Source organism: Desmodus rotundus, chromosome 4, assembly GCF_022682495.2.
Source record: "Desmodus rotundus isolate HL8 chromosome 4, HLdesRot8A.1, whole genome shotgun sequence".
Taxonomy (NCBI): Eukaryota; Metazoa; Chordata; class Mammalia; order Chiroptera; family Phyllostomidae; genus Desmodus; species Desmodus rotundus.
In genome coordinates this window covers 81,369,663-81,389,020 of record NC_071390.1, presented here as the reverse complement: position 1 = coordinate 81,389,020, position 19,358 = coordinate 81,369,663, and the positions used below count along the sequence as shown (strand labels likewise).

General features: G+C 37.8%; 1 protein-coding gene across 3 annotated transcripts in view; it reads right to left on the bottom strand.

The window, feature by feature from the left end:
* The window catches only part of ARHGAP24 (Rho GTPase activating protein 24), a 494,910-nt gene that overhangs the window by 384,620 nt on the left and 90,932 nt on the right, over nucleotides 1-19,358 (bottom strand). For all 3 annotated transcript variants that reach the window (XM_045183728.3, XM_045183726.3, XM_024574833.4), the window contains one exon: nucleotides 9,621-9,820. In XM_045183728.3, coding sequence (XP_045039663.2) covers nucleotides 9,621-9,800 — 180 coding nt within the window. In that variant the 5' untranslated portion in view covers nucleotides 9,801-9,820. The remainder of the gene's footprint in view (nucleotides 1-9,620; nucleotides 9,821-19,358) is intronic.

The following is a 19,358-nucleotide window of genomic DNA, read 5'->3' as shown; positions in this document are numbered from 1 at the left end:
TGGTTTCTGGCATATGAAACCAGAAATAAAGATATGCTAAGTGACTTACTGTTCAAAAGAGGCAATAGAATAGAATCCAACCCAATCAGATACCACCACTGTGGCCAGCTCCACCACCTGTCTTCTCCTCCCTGCCTAGTAAAAGAAGTCTTGCAGGAAATCCCTGATTCTCTCAAGTCAAGGAAGAAGAAACACCAGGAGAAACACTAGCAACTGGGAGCTGTGCACTCTTCCATTTTTCATTGCGTGGGCTACTCTGTACCTATCCCTGAGTAGTGGATGAAAGAAGTGGAAAAAGATGCTGGGCAGAGAAAATTCTGTGGCAAATGTGGCGGAGGCTGCAATACCATGTTTGTCATGGCAACCAGGTGTGAATTTACAGGAGTCTGAGTTTAACCAGGGAAAGTAGGTCACTGGGTAATGAGATCCCAGCAAGTGCTGTGGGTATACTGCCCATCCTGAGAGCTGAGGGGGGGGAAAGTGTCCACACAAAAATGTTTACACCAATGTGCAAAGCAGTATTGTTTATAATAGTCCAAAAGTAGAAATAAAACAAACATCTATTAACTGAAGAATGGATAAACAAAGTGTGGCCTATAGATACAGTGGAATATTATTCCACCATATAAAGAAATGGAGTACTAATTCATGCTAGAACATGGCTGAACCTTGAAGCCATTATGCTAAGGGAAAGAAGACAAAATTCAGAAAATGGGAATAATAACATGCATCTTGGGTTGGATCCTTGTACATAAAATGTGATCAAATTGTTTTCTAAATTACAGTTTATATAGTTTACATGATATATTGTCACTGAATGAATGAACACATGTAAATAGTGCTAGAAAAACAGAGAGCAGCTGGATTTAGAAAGGATAAAGTTAAAGAAGAAAAGACAGGTAAATCAAGCACCCAAAAGAAACCTAAAAGAATAAGTAGCAAATGGCTACGAAATATTTCATACAAAAATGTAAATGTTCAAATTGCATTTTCACTCATTCTATTTTTTTCCCAAAATTCTATTCACTACTTGGGATCATGGAAATATGCCTAAGTTTATGCTAATGAGACAGGGATAGCCCATCTATGCACCGTTTGGTTCTGTATTCTGAATTGCATCACAAACACAGAAACCTTCAGTCAGTATGAGTAAATGTTAGAAGGAGAACTCAAGAGCCTCTACTCCAATATTTTGCTCTGCAAACTGGTGTTGAAGAATAGGTAAGTGAGATACATGTACTTTTTAGGTACACACTGTTCATGGGACAAGAAAAAGGACTGCCTCTCTCTGGGAGGTCCAATTTTGCAAAAGGGAATCCTTCAAGTCTTCATGGCTGTCGTCATAATCATTTTGATAAGCTCTGATGGAACCCAAAAAGTAATTTAAGCAAAAAGAAAGACATACTACAAAGGTCAGTGTTGTTATTTTTAAGACTCTTTCCATGAGCTCTGTGCTTTAGCAACACAGCTCACACATGAAAACAAGTGCTCTTCTGCTCCAACATCGGCATTACTTACATGAGCTGGTCATCTATTATTTCTTTCATTATTCAAGTAATAAGGTACATATTACAGATGCTGACTTCTAAACTGCCGTGTCAGGGTACTCTATGGTCAAAGATGCTAAAAATGATGGTGACAAGGATAATAGTAACGATAATATTTAATATTTATTGAGTTTAATATGTGCTTAGGTACTGTGTAAGTCTTCTGGACACACCATTTCCTGTTTGCTAACAATTACTCTGTGAGATAAGTATTATTATTATTTACATCCTGTAGATAAGTAATTTACCCAAGTAAGGAACAAGTAACTCAACCACGGCCTAAAACTAGTGATGGATTTGTGAGATAATAGAAAATAGAAATATTGGTCTCTGCCCCTGGTTGCTGGCACAGGGCTCCTAAAGCCCTTGTGAATACCTAAGTGATGAGGGTACTAGGAATATCTTTTGTTCTAATATTCGGGCTTTGCCCCTGGTTCCTGATGCAGGAATCCTTGTAATTTCATGGTTGATAGAAATGTCTTTTGTTCTACGAAAGCTGTTCTGGGCAGCCTCCTGCATGGCTCCTGCATGAGGACTGCTGCTCACTAGGAAGACCAAACCATGATTTAGAAGCTTAGAATCTTCAGTCCTACTCCCCAACCCTCCAGAGAGGAGATAAAGTTAATAACTGATCGGGTCTGCATGGTGAAGCCTCCACAAAAATCCCAAAAGTACAGGGTTTGGAGAGCTTCCAGGTGGGTGAACATAGTCCTGGATGGGGAGGGTGGCCCACCCAACTCACAGGGACAGAAGCTCCTGTGCTCAGGACCCTCCCAGACCTCACCCTGTCTGTCTCTTCATCAGGCTGTTCATCTGAATCCCTTTCCTATCCTTTAATAAACTGGTAAATGATTTTAAGTGTTTCTCTGAGTTTTGTGAGCTGCTTTAGTGAGTTAATCAAATTCAAGAAGAGGGGGAGGATTCTGGGAACCTCTGACATGTAGTCAAGGGAGACAGAAGCTAGTTGTGAGTAAACTGAGGACCTACTGCTTGCAGTTGGCACGTGAAGTGGTGGGGGAGTAGGACAGCCAGATGGTGTCTCAGAGCATTGCTTGGTGTGCAGAACCTGACCCCGTGTTGCACACACACACATTTGGTGACTGAAGTGTCAGAAGTGAAGTGTTCTGTGTGAGCAGCAAAGGAGACATGCAGGTGGGGCACTGGGTGGTTTTCTTATACAGTCTACACTGAACACAGGCAGCCTGACTCCAGAGTCCGCACATAAAACAGATGAGCCCACCTGCTTTCCCGGGAAATGCCCATACTGGAGAGTCAATTCTAGAGAAAATTATGACTATGAAATTTCCTCTCACACTGTGATCCCTCTGGCCATCAGGCCTCACCCATCAATTTCTGCCTTTCCCCACGACATCCTCCGCTGCTCTTCACTACAGGTGCCCTCTCCAGCTGGAGCAGACTTTCTCAGTCCTTCCTCCTGCAGTGAAAGTAAGCTGACTGGTATCCCCACAATTTATGCTAAGATCATAATAGATGATGGAAGTGTTTATCAGTAGCACAGTTGCTTTTCAATCATCTCCCCAGAGACTACATCGTAATACAAAATAGGCAGTTGATTATAGGAAAATCAGACAGGGTTGCAGGATTGTCAATGCCCCTCTGTGGGCATTTAGGATTCCTTCACAGTGAGCTATACATAGAACGAGCCCTATATTAACTGTTTAGCAATAAATCAAGGAAAAAAGGCACATCAAAGTGGGGGAATGTAAAATCTCAAGGATTTTATAATCCTTAACACTGTTCACTGGACTCTTAATGTACTTTCTATGCTTACTTCTCCAAATTCATCTCTCATCACTGCTTGTCTTATTTCTTAGGTGCTGAAATACCTGACCTATATCAATTCCCTAACAATCCACAAAACAGCCATGGCCTATACCTCTTAGTCTGCCACACATGCCCTCCAATAACTTGAGATAAAGTTATAACCTTCTTCAATTTTCTGGATACATACATAGGGTCCAACACAAGTAATAGCCCTTTTTACTGCAAAATCATAAGCATATACTTCTATAACATAACAATATCCCACTCAAGCACACCATATGACATTTTAGGTGAAGTGTTCAAATTAAAACTATAAATTATTACACCCATATTATTACCCTACCAACCCAACTCAAGCAGAACCCCTTAGTTCTTCCAGACCCTGTATATTCTTTTGGAAAACTCTCCCTAAACCTTAAATTTGTTACAGGCGCCCTTTCTATGGCTTCCATAGCTCCTTATGTTTTCCTTATTAAAATACTCATTACATTGTACAGTAACTGCAATTGTCTATAACATCCTTTGGAATTTAATACCATTTCCATAAATGTTTAGAATTACTTGATCACCTGTGGCAAAGGCTGCTAACTATTTTTCTTTCTTGTGGGGGATTATTTGTTTTATTTCTATTGTATTATACATATTCCTTATATATTTTGGACATTAATCCCTCATCAGATATATTGTTTGCAAACATTTTCTCTCATTCTGTAGGTTGCCTTTTCAATTTATTGTTTGCTGTGCAGAAGCTCTTTAGTTTGATGTAGTTCTACTTGTTTAGTTTAGTTTTTCAAAGTTTTTATTTAGTTTATTGGGGTGACACTGGTTAATAAAATTATATAGTTTTCAGGTGTACAATTCTACAACACATCATCTATATATTGTACTGTGTGTTCACTACCCAAACTCAAGTCTCCTTCCGTCACCATTTATTCCCCCTTTACCCTCCTCTACCTCCCCCACCCTCTTCTCTCTGGTAATCACCATACTGTTGGCTGCATCTATGAGGTTTAGGTTTTGTTTTGTTTTGTTTGCTAAGCCCCTCACGTTTTCCACCCGGTCCCCCAGCCTCCCTCCCCTCTAACAGCTGTCTACCTACTGACTCTTTTTCAATACCCATGTTCTCCTCTAACCCCAGACAAAGCTAGGCTACATGTCCAGCCTCCTTTGCAGTTAGATATGATCATGTGACTCGGTTGTGTCCAGTGGAATATGAACAGAAGTGATAAGAGCTACTATCTGGTCCATCTAAACTTTCTATGCAATACTTCGTTTTATACCCCGCCCTCTAGATCTGGGAAGGAATTGACCCCATGGTGAATTTGGAAGCCAAAAGTTGAAATTGCAAAATCACTGGCAGCCTAAGTTTCTAAATAGTTGTTTAAAGCAGACACCCTTCACTTACCTAGAATCACTTTGGTCTTTCACTTGAGAAAGAAATAAGCTTCTTTTTTGAAACCCTTACTGTGGAGGGGGGCAGTGTGTTATACTATTGTACGTGCATTAAAAATCTATAAATATGTGTTCAATAAAAAAACAATCAAGTAGATGAATGAATAGTATAAATATCTTAAGAAGTACTTTTTCCCATACCAATAGGATAAAAATAGCTAATATTTACTTTATGCTTACCATGTGCTACTGCTTTCTAAGATCCTTTACATAAACTATTTTATTTAATTCTCTTAACAATGTTACTATTATTATCTCATTATAAAGACTAGTAAATTAAAACTTAAATTGGTTTACTCACTACCCAATGCATTATGATTATTAAGTGAATGAATTAAAATTAAATCCAAACAATTTGACTCAAAAGCCCATGTTTCTGACTACTCTAAAGTAAATAAATGCCATGCCTAAATTACTTCTGCAAGCAGTAAAGAACTTTTCAGCTAATAGCAGAATAAAATAATACTTTGTGTTAGTAATACTCTCTCTTAATATAATCATATCTAGGAAAGAGTTAAAAATTCCTAAAATTTTATGATGATGTAGAACACCATTTTGTGTGCCATTTTAAATACCAAGAAACTTAGAAACTACATGGAAAACTTTAGATTTGAGGATAAAATCCAAGTTTCAAGGTATCTAGTATTATTTTAAACACATAAATGGGGTTTTGGCTTCTTCTGGCTCATATATTTTAAAAGAGAATAGCAGTTTCCTTAGAGATTTCTAGATTTAATTAACTCACCAGTTTCATTGAATATGTGGAATTAGAGCTTATTTTCAAATCAATAATCAATTCTTGACTATTTAGAGGTCAGCCCTCAGGTTATAATTTACTCCAAATCACTTTGTTCTCTGGGTTAGGAAAACCCACTTTGACCTAATAGTGTCATCTTCATCATGTCCAGAAAAAAGTTCCCCACACAACTGCATCAATATCTGTTGTAGAAGGTCTAGGCTACACTAATTGGGTTGGTGCTTATTTGGATTTTAGTCATTTTAACAGGAGTCTCAGACTAGCTTCTAAAAATCATTGCTTTCCAGTGTCAAATTCTGGTACCAAGGGTATGTCAGAGACATTCGCTAGTATAAGACTTAGCTGTTATGTAAGTAATACTATACTTCATGACAGAAGTAAAACAGACGATTCAGAAAGGGCATTAGAAACGTATCGCTGGATGCATTTAACAAAATGTACATACACTTTTAGAATAACCATAATAATCAGACTCCGTCTCTGACTCAGCCGACTCGCCCATGTTAGTTATAATGTCTACAAATAAGGACTCAGTCATTTGCCATGCTTATTAATAAAAAATAGCCAAACATATATTGTCACAAATTCAGTTTAAATCTGTTTTTAAAACTTTTTAAATAGCTATCCAAAACCTAAAGAATGTGCAGAGTAGATGGGAGATCTTTTTTTAATAGGTTCTTCTGTATAATTTTTAACTTGTTTTTCCTAATATAAATAGGACTTTATTTTAGAGATTAGAAAGACAGAAATATATTACCTAAAGCTGGAAAAACATAATAGATAAATTCTTACCATAGTGGCCTATGAGTGACAGAAATTGTAAATATATTAATGTATGTTCAAAAATTGGCTACATACATCACTTTGTTTTTTTCATAAACAACCAAAATCAAGTTTATTTTTAAAATCTGTTATGAATAAAATCTGTCCCAATGTAAGTGCAGACACTGTAGAAAATGGTTTCTGGAGAGCATTTTGGCTCTGAGGAATTAAAGTATCTTCTATTTCTAAAATAATAGAACCTTAAAAATTTTAGTTTGATTTATCCTAAATATAAAATAGTTTTAATTTGAGATACCTTTTTTAAAATAACTTTTTAAGTATATTTTATTAATTATGCTATTACAGTTGTCCCATTTTTTGAGATACCTTTAAAATATTGCCGGAGGCAGGCAGCCAAGGTCTGGAAGTCTTGTTTACAAATGAGGTACTCCCTCCTGCATGAGGAGGACCCCCCGTCACTTCTTTTTCTCAAAAAGGAGGTATTGGAAAAGTGGCATATTTGAAAAGCAAGGTGCAATTTGAAAAAGACCATGAAACACCAATTTTAGGTTCAAATAATTAAGTATATAATGCACTAAAACAGATACATTAGGTTCTAGTAGAAATAAAAAGTGATGGTACAGGTGGAAGAAAAACCTAAGCGAGAAAATTGTATTAGTTAGCATAGTTGTACAATGTATTAGGTGTTATGGACTGAATTGTGCCCCCCTATTCCAATTCACATGGAACCTGAATATTGAAACCCTTTCAGAAGTAAAGGATCCATTGTCCAGGGAGACAGGCGCCGAAGCCCCTGACCGTAATGGTCAAGTTTCAGAATATTCCCATTAAAACTTGCCCCACCAGCGATTCCACATACCTGTTCTCCCTAACTTCTTAAAACCTTCCGATTGTAAGCCATCAGAGAGTTCAAGTTTTGAGCAATAGCTTCTCGGTCTCCCTGCGTGGCACCCAGCAATAAAGCAATTCTCACTTCTCTACCACAGGGCTAGGTGTTCAGTGTTTGGCGATACAGATATCAGGAGGGCCAAACTCTCTTTCTGTTCTGTTACATTCAGAAACTTTTTTGAAAAGGAATGATGGTAGGTTATGTTTGGTGTATATAAGAATTAGTAGTTTCTTGTCCATACAACTCTATTTTGTTAATTTCAGTTATATAAGTCTACAAATACTAGTAACATAGTAATATGAAAATACAACTTATCTCAGAAATACTATAAAGTAATTTTCATTTTAAGGCAGATTTTCTTTGGCCTTAATCAGAAGTCTTTGCATTTTCTGATTTATATTTTCAAATGTTTATAAAAAGTAACTACACTGCATTGAATTCTATCTGTGACTATGTAGACCTGAAAATGTACACAGAGTAGCACAGCCAAGGCAATATGATAGAAGAGTTTAGGGCAGAGTTCCTGAAACTGGAACTCTGAAACCTGCAAATCCTCACATTTTAGAAACATTGAACTCGGGCTTGATCTATTACATCCGATCTTCATTACTAGAAGGTACATTGAGCTCAGCAAGAAGAACATTGATTAGGTCTGCTTTCAATTCTCCACTCACTCAGCTCCTGCATCCTCTGACTGCTCCCCTAATTCCTTGTTTAGGTCCTGGATCAGACCTAATCAATCATTTAATTTGCACCCATTCTGATTAACAACCCTGTCCATGAAACGTAGGATCTTACTCATACTTTTATTACAATGTGTCCCTCCATGTCAAAGTCTCCACATTGGATCCCCCCTGTTCTAGGTTTTTTCACATTAACCTGATCCCATTTTCTGAGTTTGGTAAAATGATTACATGTTCCAGATAATACGTTCATGTGAGTAATACATGGTATAAAATAAGGTGCAATGAGAAAAGAACCCTAGAGTGTGAGTAGAGAAACAAAAGACTGCTACTTCGCCTCTGATCTCTGTAGATCTCGGTCATGTCACTTCGTATCTTTAAGCTACAGTTTCTCATCTGTAATGATAACCCCATATTCTCTACTGGTTTGCTATGATAAATGCAATAGCAGGTATGGAAATGCAATAGAGCTGTGATGATACTAATATGGGACATTTTCATTAATACTTCATGAGGTCTTTGGCTGAGGCCATAAGAAATTGGATTTACCTAGGAGCAAAACTATCTAACTTTGGATCATCTGCACTGCACCTAATCTTTGGTCTCCACATGCATAAATGGGGATGATCCTACCTCACAGAATTATTTTAAGCATTGCATAGACAATATAAATAATTCTTAGTCCTCTGTCTGCCTGGCTCTAGTACATTATCAAAACATAGTAGCAATTTCAAAGAATGACTGGGGCTTGTAGTTTGTATTGGCATTACTATTTTTATCTAATTCAATTAGATGACTATAAACTGTGAAATTATAATGTCTGAGGAATTTAAAATACTAAAGCAGAGCCCTGATCCAAATTCCTATTTAAGTTTTAACTTTAACACAAGGCAAGTAGCCTCAAGAACATACTGTTAGGGATATTTATGTAAACTAGTCTAGTATGTTTCTTTTCATACACACACACACACACACACACATTCTATAGATGTAAAGGAAGGAAAAACCAGAGATGATGCCTTAGTTCACATCACCTTTCATCAACTGATAAACAAGGATCAGAGCGAAGAAAGCTTATTGTAGCTACAATAAGAGATTTTTCTTCTTTCTCATTTCAGCCTAGAGATTTATGGCTGAGAAAAATGACTAAGTATATAAGCAAATAAAACAATGCTTAGGAACCACAAAGAAATATAGAAACTCTTCTCAGTATATTGTGTATGCTGGTTGGAAGTATTCGCATCGTTCACTTTAGCTCCACATTTATATGTCATGAGTTAAGATGGAGGGATGCACCCCAGAGATTTAATACTGAAGGTATCCCAGAAATTACTGAGAGTTGCCTTTACAGTCTTTCTGATCTGTGCTTCCAACTTATTTTTGAGAAAAGGAAAAATGTTCAGCTGTAATATATATGTTCTAGCATATGTCCATTAACATTTTCTTATGAAATAAGTTTGCTTGAGGGACTCAGACAATCAGACGTTATGTTCCAGCTTAGTAGAAATCAAAATTACTATGAGACAAATATAACTTGCCTCCTGGCCTCAATTTGCATGTCATCAGCTTGAACCAAGGTAAACAATGAGAAAAAGTATGAAAGATGCCAGTGAACTGAAGGACATCAGTGAGCTTGGGTTGGCCTCAGTCTCCACTGGGCTCAAGCAAACCCCTTTCCTTCTTACACTGCTTAGGCCCACAGCACTTTTCATTTCCTTACTTACCAAGGGCTTGGTTTCATCTTCATCTTTGAAATAATAGAGCTGGTCTCCCTTGAGCACAAACCAGCGGGTATGCCAAGTCTTGACAAAGCCGCCTTGCTTTCTCAGCCACCCACACTTCATGGTGTTATTCCGCCCCTGGCCTTGTTGGGGGTTCTCTGTGGACTCATTGTTCTCCTCCATTATCAAGCTGATGGGCTTTCCTATTCAGCAAACAAACAATCAAAAAAAGGAAAGAATAAGGTGCTATAACATATTCAATTCCCCCTTAAATCACCCCTTTCCCTTAAAAAAATACAGAATGAGGAGTGAAAAATATGTATCAACTCACTTGCCAAATTTCTAGAAGCAAACCACAGACCTGACGACATTGCGCCTGGAGAAAACTTGGAGAGAGTTCATTGTCCTGTCCTTAAATGAGCTGGCCAGCTGGGTCATAATATCCCTTTTTTACTAAGTAGAACTAAAGATGGGAAAGTTCTAGAAGTAATGTGTTAAGAAACACATTTAGTTTTTTTAAAAAACTAAAACAACCAAAAAAACCCGTAATTCTCATGATAATGGGCCTCTGTGTCTGGTGTGTGCTGATCGGGGCCAGTTTGCACAGGCCTGTGATTATCCGAGTGAACACTAGCCTGACACATGTTAAAGTTTAAAAGGACTCTATTAAAAACCTCAATGGAAGACATTTGTTTTACATATGTGAAAATTTCTCAAAATGTATCTGGCCCCTTCTCCCCACCCACCCCACAGTGTATATCCCCTTGAGCGTTTCTTTGGCTGGTCAAGGAATTAGTGCAGCTGAGAAAGTTTAGGGGGAAAAATTTTTTTTTTAGAGCCCTGCTTAGCCAGTAGAATTTCCTTCAAATGTCAGGACTGAGTGGTGCGCTCCAGTGAAATGCACGATGAAGAACATTGCAAGGTTATGTGTGAAGGGGTATAAGATCATACACACTATACATAACAAGGAAATAAGTTTATCATAGAGAAAAAAATTAATCAACAGGACAGAAGCAAAATTGTCCCAGTAAGAATGGGAGAGGTAGCTTTCTGGGAGGTTAAGAATAAAAATATTTTCCTGTCCCAAATGCTTTCTATAAATTCTCGCTAATATTTATTTCCAAGCATGTTTTCAGGAAGTAAAAAGTCTACTCTTACCCTTGTGTCTTCAGTGAGGATGAGAGGATATGGACTAAGTAATGAAACATAGAATATTCCTGTCCTGGCATGTCCATGTACAAAGCTCCTACTTTTCTGTTTGATTCCAAACAAAAAACAAAAAAAAAGCTGCTTTTCTGTCACGTTCTTATTTTCACCATTCATTTTTCAATTGACATGTATGTACACAATCCTAGTTATAAATTCTATGAAGTTTCCATCGTCAGTGCTTACTTCCTTCTTTAAGTTTCTTCTTGGAAGGTACAGGGTCAGACCTCCCATGACTGGCCCTTCAGTTTCTCTGACTTCTGCCCTGCCCTCCAGGTGCAGACAGGAAGCAGAGCTTTGACTCCAGTTACTCCGGTTTTGATAATCTCTACCACCTTCTCAGTAGTTTTCTTTCTTCCACTGGCACGCATTCCAATCTACCTCTATCCTTGCTTTTATCTCCATCCCTTTAAACTACTTTTAAGCTTTACATGGGCCACTTGACCACCACCTGTCTCATTCAATATTCACTTTTTCCTTTTGTAATGAAATATCTTTCTCATTAACAGGCCCTCATCTCCGTAAAACATCTTGAAACTCCCTTTGCTGCTTAAGGCATTCCCATGACAGAAAGAGCTTCCAGACTGCAGGAAACACTCTCCCATCCCGTGTGCGCGCTCACAGGCTGGGCCAGACCCGCTGCTGCAAGTTTGCTTTGCCCTTAGGGCAGACTTCGATCTCTTTTCTTTTACATTACTTGACCTAGCAAAAGGAGCCAAGTAAACCTTCCTCTAAATGAACAGTAAATGTTCTAAGATAATTTGGATAATAAGTATGCTTATTTAGACCACTTGAAATAATCATTTTAGGTTCCTGGCATTTAAATTGTTCAAATCTACACAAGTTGCTATTTCATCAGCGCCTCTTTATTCTTTGACCAAACACCCTAACTTACAAAGCTGAAGTTATAAAGACCTTCCTTAAAGCAAACATTCCGACACACACGCATCTAGAATTCACTGCACAACAAACTTTCTTATAGGACATTTTTTTTTCTTTTTCTTTTTCCTCTTATAGTTCATGCTGACTATAATATTAAGTTTGAAAAATCCTCTCTAAAATTCTTCAAGGTAATTCGCAAGCTACCATCAATAATATAAAAAATACAAGCACCCAATTTTGGTTTTGTCTACACATAATGCCTTGGTAAACAATGTGTGTGCACTAGAACATTGTTGCTGATTCTTCTTACGTAAGTTGTTTACTCGTCTGGTGAGATGAATGATAGCGTCTCCCCCTGGACTCCTGGCTGCAAGGCCTATATTTCCATAACGTTGGAATGCATCAGCAAGTGTTCTAATCGTAGTAATGGTAACAGTTCATAACAGTTCATTAAAACAGAAATGAAAACAGATTGTATCACATCTCCAAGAGGAAATAATACCACAACTATTGCTGAACGAGTAAAGCTGTTTTACTAAAATAACCATGATTTTTATAAAGGAGTCTTGATATTTCTGCAGAAATTAAATGGCTCAAATTCTACCCTTCATCTCTAAAATGATGATGCTGGCCTGGGTCATTTCTAACCACGGTCCCCTCTAGCACTCTGAAATCTACCATCTCTCTAATTCCATAAACACAAGGATACCAGATATCCTCAGCACTTGGTACCATGACTGGCATATGGTGAAGTGCAATCAATGTTTGATGAATCCATAAATAATGCAAAAGGTTTGATGCTAGATATCTAAAAGGGAACGTGATCTCCCTCTGAAACCTGATCCTGCCCCAAACCTCATCTTAGTAAGTGGCACCGTGATACACACAGTTGGAAAAGAAAAAAGTGATCATCTCTGAGTCTGGACTCCTGCTCACCACGTCAAATCCATCAGTAAATTAAGAAATATTTTCAAATCTATCCAGTTGGCTCCACCTTCATTGCCACCCTACAATCCAAACCATCATGAGCTTTGACTAATCGACTCTCAAGCACCCCAACTAGTCGCATCACTTCTGTTTTTAACCACACATGCAAAGACATGCCCCCATGTATTTTATCCTCCATCGAAGAGAGCTTTTAAAATTTTAAGTCAGATAATGATTCTCCACCCTTAAAACTTTGACGGGTGGACTCTCATTATGCTTATTTTGAAATCTAGAACCTCACTATGGCTTATAAAACAGGAATCATCTGGCACCTGTTTGTTGGCCTAACCTCCTGATCTCTTGTCACCTACCCCTCATTCCCCCCATTCCAATACACACACACACACACACACACACACACACACACACACACACACGGAAGCTCTGATGCAAGCAATCACACCAGCTTACTCTCAGTTCTGGAAACACCCAAGTCCTTTACGCATTGATGATTGATACTTGCTGACCTCTGAGTAGGCTGCTCTGCCAGGTGCTCTTTGCATGGCCGACCCCTCTTCATCCTTTAAGTCACAGCCTAAAACTAACTGCTCCCAACAAAGCTTTACTAACCACCCAGTGAGTGAATGACCCTCTTGGTTATTCTCTATCACTGAACTTGGTCCTCTGTCACCCTAACATTGCTTTAAATTGCTATTTCTTTAGCTGTTTATGACTGATCACCCCTCCAGGAAATCATAAGCTTTAGGAGGCCAAGGACTCGCTTTTCCTCACTGCAGTTTACCCAGTGCCTTTAAAAGTGTTCACTTGGTATTCATTAAACAATGTTAAGTCAGTGAATGAAGCTATGAAACAACCACAATAGATTCATACAAAGAATATTTTAGAGAGCTTTTACATTGTATTTAATGCCTTAAAAAGACTGTATAGTTTAAGAGATTGATTTTTTTCCTTTGACATAGGATACTTCAATTAGCATGAAAATTTATTCTTAAACACAATGTCAAAACCATGAAAATTAAATGAACCTGAAACAATCCTTTATGAAGAAATGTAACATTCAAAATTTACACTTTTGAGTCTTGCAGGAAATACATGTAACCAATTATAGTTAAGCATAAAGCAAAGTAGAGTTTACTCATTCAAATTCTCAGAGGATAATTTAACTGAATCTCCACTGGCAACTATCAACTAAGGTGTTTAGCAAATCCAACATAACAATGACAATATAACAATAACATAAATTAATTTTCACTGTAAACTAACAAAAACAGAATTGAGAAATTAAGTTGTGTCTTCCTATCAGTTTCATGAAAAAGCCTTAATGATGGCTCTTGTACCATAGTTAGGCTTAGAAAGTTGCCATCATTACATGGGCTTACAAATCAGTTTCAGGTGTGGAATCTAATTTGTGCATTTCCTGGAGTGGTTCTTTTTTTGCAACATGGATGGTCTAGGAACACAACAGTATTACATGGTGCAATCTGAGATGAAGTTCATGCTCCTAACAGAAATTCTAAAAGTCAAACAGCCACACACATAGGTATTTATATTTGTGACTTTAACAAAGAATACATAAACATGCATATAATCAAAGATGTATAAAAATAGAATGCCATATGCCATAGAGTTGCAATGTGTTTGAATTTACCTACCCGATTACATATGTTTAGCAAACACAAGAGACTAACAAAGGAGGAGAGAGCTAGAAAGTCAGAGAAAAATGTATACCATATGATTTCACTTAAATGTGGAATCTAAAGAACTTAATAAACAAACAAACAAAATTGCAATATGCTTATAGACAAAGAGTGTACTGTTGGTTATCAGAGGGCAGGGGCGTTGGGGGACTGGGAGATAAAGATAAATGGATTAAGAAGTACAAATTGGTAGTTACAAAACTGTCGTGGGGATGTAAAGTACTATAGGGAATATAGTAAACAATATTGTAACAACTATGTAAGGTGCCACTTGCCGTTCTGGAACTATTGAGGGAGACACTCTTAAAGTGTATGAGAAGGGAGAGAGAGAACAACTGAAAAGCGTGAGCGATTTCCCCACAATGTCTCCAGGACACTCAGCGAGCACACACTCTCAGAAGTTGGAGGAGCACTTTACAGTCAGGGGCCGTTCCCTGGGCCTCTGGGGGGGGTCTCACTGTGCAAATGTGACCCGAGTTTCAGAGTTGGCATGACTTCACATCGAATGGCCCTTCAACACAAACTCTTCCGGGTGTTCAGTGAAAGAACTGTGATCTGTTCTATTGCTCCGGGAGAAAACACAAATAAAACTGGCAGCCGTGATAAAATACTACAATTTGTGAGAGATTTATGTAACTTTCAGGAGTAATTTTGTTCACATCCAATTGTCACCCTTTGTGCTGACATTAGAAACTAACTCCTTTGTAAAATGAATGTGAATGTACTGTGCAGGAAAGGCAATATTTATCTGAATTCTAGCCCTTTCTATTAAAAAAAAAAAACCTTTGTTTTGTAGCTGTTGCTAACATGCTGGTTTGTCAAGCAGTAGTACCTTTTACTGTGCTGTATGTGTAAACACCAGCACACAGCCTTTCCACGGGTAATGGCTCACAAAACAAAAACATAAGCAAGGATAGACATAGCATGTGTATCTGCACATGTGTGTTTGCATGTGCGTACACATGTGCCTGTGTGCACACATGCATGTGTGTGTGGTCGGTGTGCGTGTATATGCATTGTGTGTGTTTTCCCCCCAGGGAAGAAAATTTTTAAGGCAAAATATTTGTTGAGATTCTTTTCTCATTGTTCAAATACACTAAGTTCCTTGCCGCTGGGAGACATGTAAGTGTATCCCCACACATCTGACATTCTTTGATGAAGCAAAGAACAGAAAAGCTTTGCCCTTCAGTGTTCACTGACCAACCTGACTGTGGTATTTGATAGTCAATCTATGAAATTAGATTTATTTTCATTATTTTCCAGAACATTTCTCCAACGATTATACTTGTTTACTTAATTTATAACTTACTATTCCAAATATTTAAGTAATGTCAGGCTCGATCTCTTTTTCTCTCTCTGACCTGCCCCTTTCCTCTAGCAGGCACCAAGGAGAGGCTACGTGAGCGCACAGAGAAAAGGCGGCCCCCGCAAGCCAGGAGAGGAGCCTCGCCGGAACCTGACCCTGCTGGCACCGTAATGTCAGACTTCTAGCCTCCAGAGCTGTAAGAAAGTAAATGTCAGCTGTGTGAGCCACCCAGTCTGTGGTATTTTGTTATGGCACCAGAATAGATGAAGGCAACGTGCATTTACAAAAAATATGTACAAGAAAAATTTTAAAGAATTAAATCTTAGTAGCTTGTTGTAACTAAAGAAAATTGATGAGTGAAAACAGTTCATTTTCTCCCCCTCACTGTCGACCACACACCTCTTCATTTGAAGGATGAATCAACACGTGGAGCCTACAAGGGAATGAGCCCTCTAGGTCTGACATTGCCGAGTGTCTAGTGGAAATTGTCTTAGATGCAAGATAAATCCCAGGAGCCTAACTCTGTTTTCAGAAAGCAACTAAATATCTTAAAGTACCTTGAAAGAGCTTTGGCTTTCCACACATGGTTGTTCTCACTGCCAGGACTTCGTGGTTAATTTTTTAAAGGTATATTCCTTTAATTTTTATTATTTTATTTTATTTTTAATTACAGTTTATATTCAATATTATTTGGTATTGGATCCAGATGTATAGTGCTCAGATAATCATATACTTTACAAAGTATCCCCCTGATATTTCACATACCCACCTGCCACCATACATAATTATTACAACATTTATTAACTATATTCCCTATGCTGTACTTTACATCCCTGTGACAATTTTGTGAGTAAAAATTTGTACTTCTTAGTCCCTTTGTCTTTGTCACCTAGTCCTCCAATCCCCCTCCCCTCTGGCTGCCATCAGTCTGTTATCTGTATATATGACTCTGTTTCAATTTTGTTTGTTTATTCTGTTTTTTTAATTCCATGTATAAGTGAAATCATATGGTATTTGTCTTTCTCTGACTTATTTCATTTAGCTGAATACCCTCTGGGTTCATCCATGCTGTTGCAAAAGGTAAGATTTCATTCTTTTTTGGTTTGAAAGCCAGCACTCAATCACTGAGCCACACAATGAAGGAGATTTCATTCTTTTTTATGGCTGAGTAGTATTTCATTGTATATATGTACCATGCTTTTTTACTCATCCTTCAGCCCCTACACAATGGCCTCCCAAGTGCCTCTGCCATCCTCAGTTTCGATGTTCCCCTCCGTGAGCTCCCATATCGCTCTGGACATAATCTTTATCACCTGTGGGCCCTCTGCTTCTTACTTTACAGTTTTCTATACCGTAACTCATTGAATATAAGTGTTCCCTGGATAACCCTGTGTAATTAGCATACACTGAATATTCAAAACTTTGTTGAATAAATTTAAATGAATAAAGAGATTTGTAAATGCATCAGTCAGTCTTTAGGGCCTACTAGAATTGACCCCAAAGGCCTCAAGGCTCCCCAGAGTATAGTGCAAAAATCCTAAACATTTTATTATTAGATATCAATACAAGGGATTCAGTTTACATTCTCTTGCCTAAATCTAATCCTTTAGATTTCAGCAATTTAAAGCTAAACTGAACTTCAGAAACTACTGAGCAAAGAAATCTCCCATATGTCTCACTGATGATGCTACCCTTACTCATAATTTGAGTTAAAAATAAACAAACATTTTTTCTTAAAACTGAAGAGTTTTAAATGTGAAGAAAAGAGGAATTGAATAAAGTACAGCAGTCACGAATATAAAGTTTAAAGTAGTCACCAAAAGAGCACACCTGGGGGTACTTTAACAGTAATAATTTTGTAAATGTGCGGTTATTTTCCTGAGGAAACACTAAATAGCTTTTGCTTGATTCATTTAGAATTAAATTGTCCAAAACATCAGAGAACACACAATGATAAAAAATGATGTTTGTGTTGGAATGAATCAGGAATGTCAATCTACCTTTTATATATTAAGCCTCAATATTTTCATATTCATTTAGCAAGAAATCAAAAGGACTTAATATTGTAGGATGAATCATTTCAAACTCCTTTGCATTTACTTTGTTTTTGTCTTATGTTTAATGCTACATATTTTGTAGAGAGTATCTTCTCTCTTTTAAGGAGGTTTTAATTCAATAAGGAAAAAAGCATTTTGGGGTTTTTAAAATATTTTTAATATATTTTATTGATTATACTATTATAGTTGTCCCATTTTCCCCCCTTCACTCCATTCCATCCTGCAAACCCCCTCCCACCCACATTCCCCCCCTATAGTTCATGTCCATGGGTCGTACATATAAGTTCTTTGGCTTCTACATTTTCTATACTATTTTTACCCTCCCCCTGTCTATTTTCCACCTACCATTTATGCTACTTATTCTCTGTACCTTTTCCCCCTCTCTCCCCCTCCCATTTCCCTGTTGATAACCCTCCATGTGATCTCCATTTCTGTGGTTCTGTTCCTGTTCTAGTTGTTTGCTTAGTCTGCTTTTGTTTTGGTTTTAGTTGTGGTTGTTAATAACTGTGAGTTTGCTGTCATTTTACTGTTCATATTTTTATCTTCTTTTTCTTAGATAAATCCCTTTAACATTTCATATAATAAGGGCTTGGTGATGAAGAACTCCTTGAACTTGACTTTATCTGAGAAGCACTTTATCTGCCCTTCCATTCTAAATGATAGCTTTGCTGGATAGAGTAATCTTTGATGTAGGTCCTTGCTTTTCATGACTTTGAATACTTCTTTCCAGCCCCTTCTTGCCTGTAAGGTGTCTTTTGAGGAATCAGCTGACAGTCTTATGGGAACTCCTTTGTAGGTAACTGTGTCCTTTTCTCTTGCTGTTTCTAAGATTCTCTCCTTATCTTTAATCTTGGGTAATGTAATGATGATGTGCCTTGGTGTGTGCTTCCTTGGGTCCAACTTCTTTGGGACTCTCTGAACTTCCTGGACTTCCTGGAGAAAAGCATTTTAATATATACTTAAATATGTTCCCCACCACCACACCACTATGACGGATAAGTGAAAAAAAGAACTGCTGGAATTCTCCATGCTGACAACCTGAGTAGAAACAGCAATCCAATCAAAATAAAAACTGAATCACTGATGGGATTATGGGAGAAACGACAGACACGTGGTCATTGTGCTGCTGCTCTCCAAGCTCATGTGAGGCCTTGTGAACCAATCCCAGTCCTCCTGCCTGCAGAACCTGCTCACTCTGTCAGGTGCCTTCTCCGTGCAGCACTCTGAGCAGTCCCCACCCACCCACAATGTCGGAAAAGGAGAGTGGGACTCTTTGTTGCTTCAATTCTATAAAAAATACAAGAACTAACATAAAATAAAAACTCAGGTATGCCCCATGAAAGAGTGTCATTTGAAATGGGAAAAGAAGAGAAAGCTTCCTTCCTTCCTATTTTCCTTCCTTCCTTCCTTCCTTAAATTAAGGTAAAATTACAGTAACATTACATTAGTTTCAGGTACACAGTGTAATGATTCTATATCTGTATATAAAGTTATTTGCCACTTAACAAAGATATATCCTGAAAAATGCATCATTAAGAATTTTTTCTTTGTGCAAACATTATAGAGTATACTTATACAAACCTAGATGGTATAGCCTACTACACCCCTGGGCTACATGGTACAGCCTCTTGCTGCTAGGCTACAA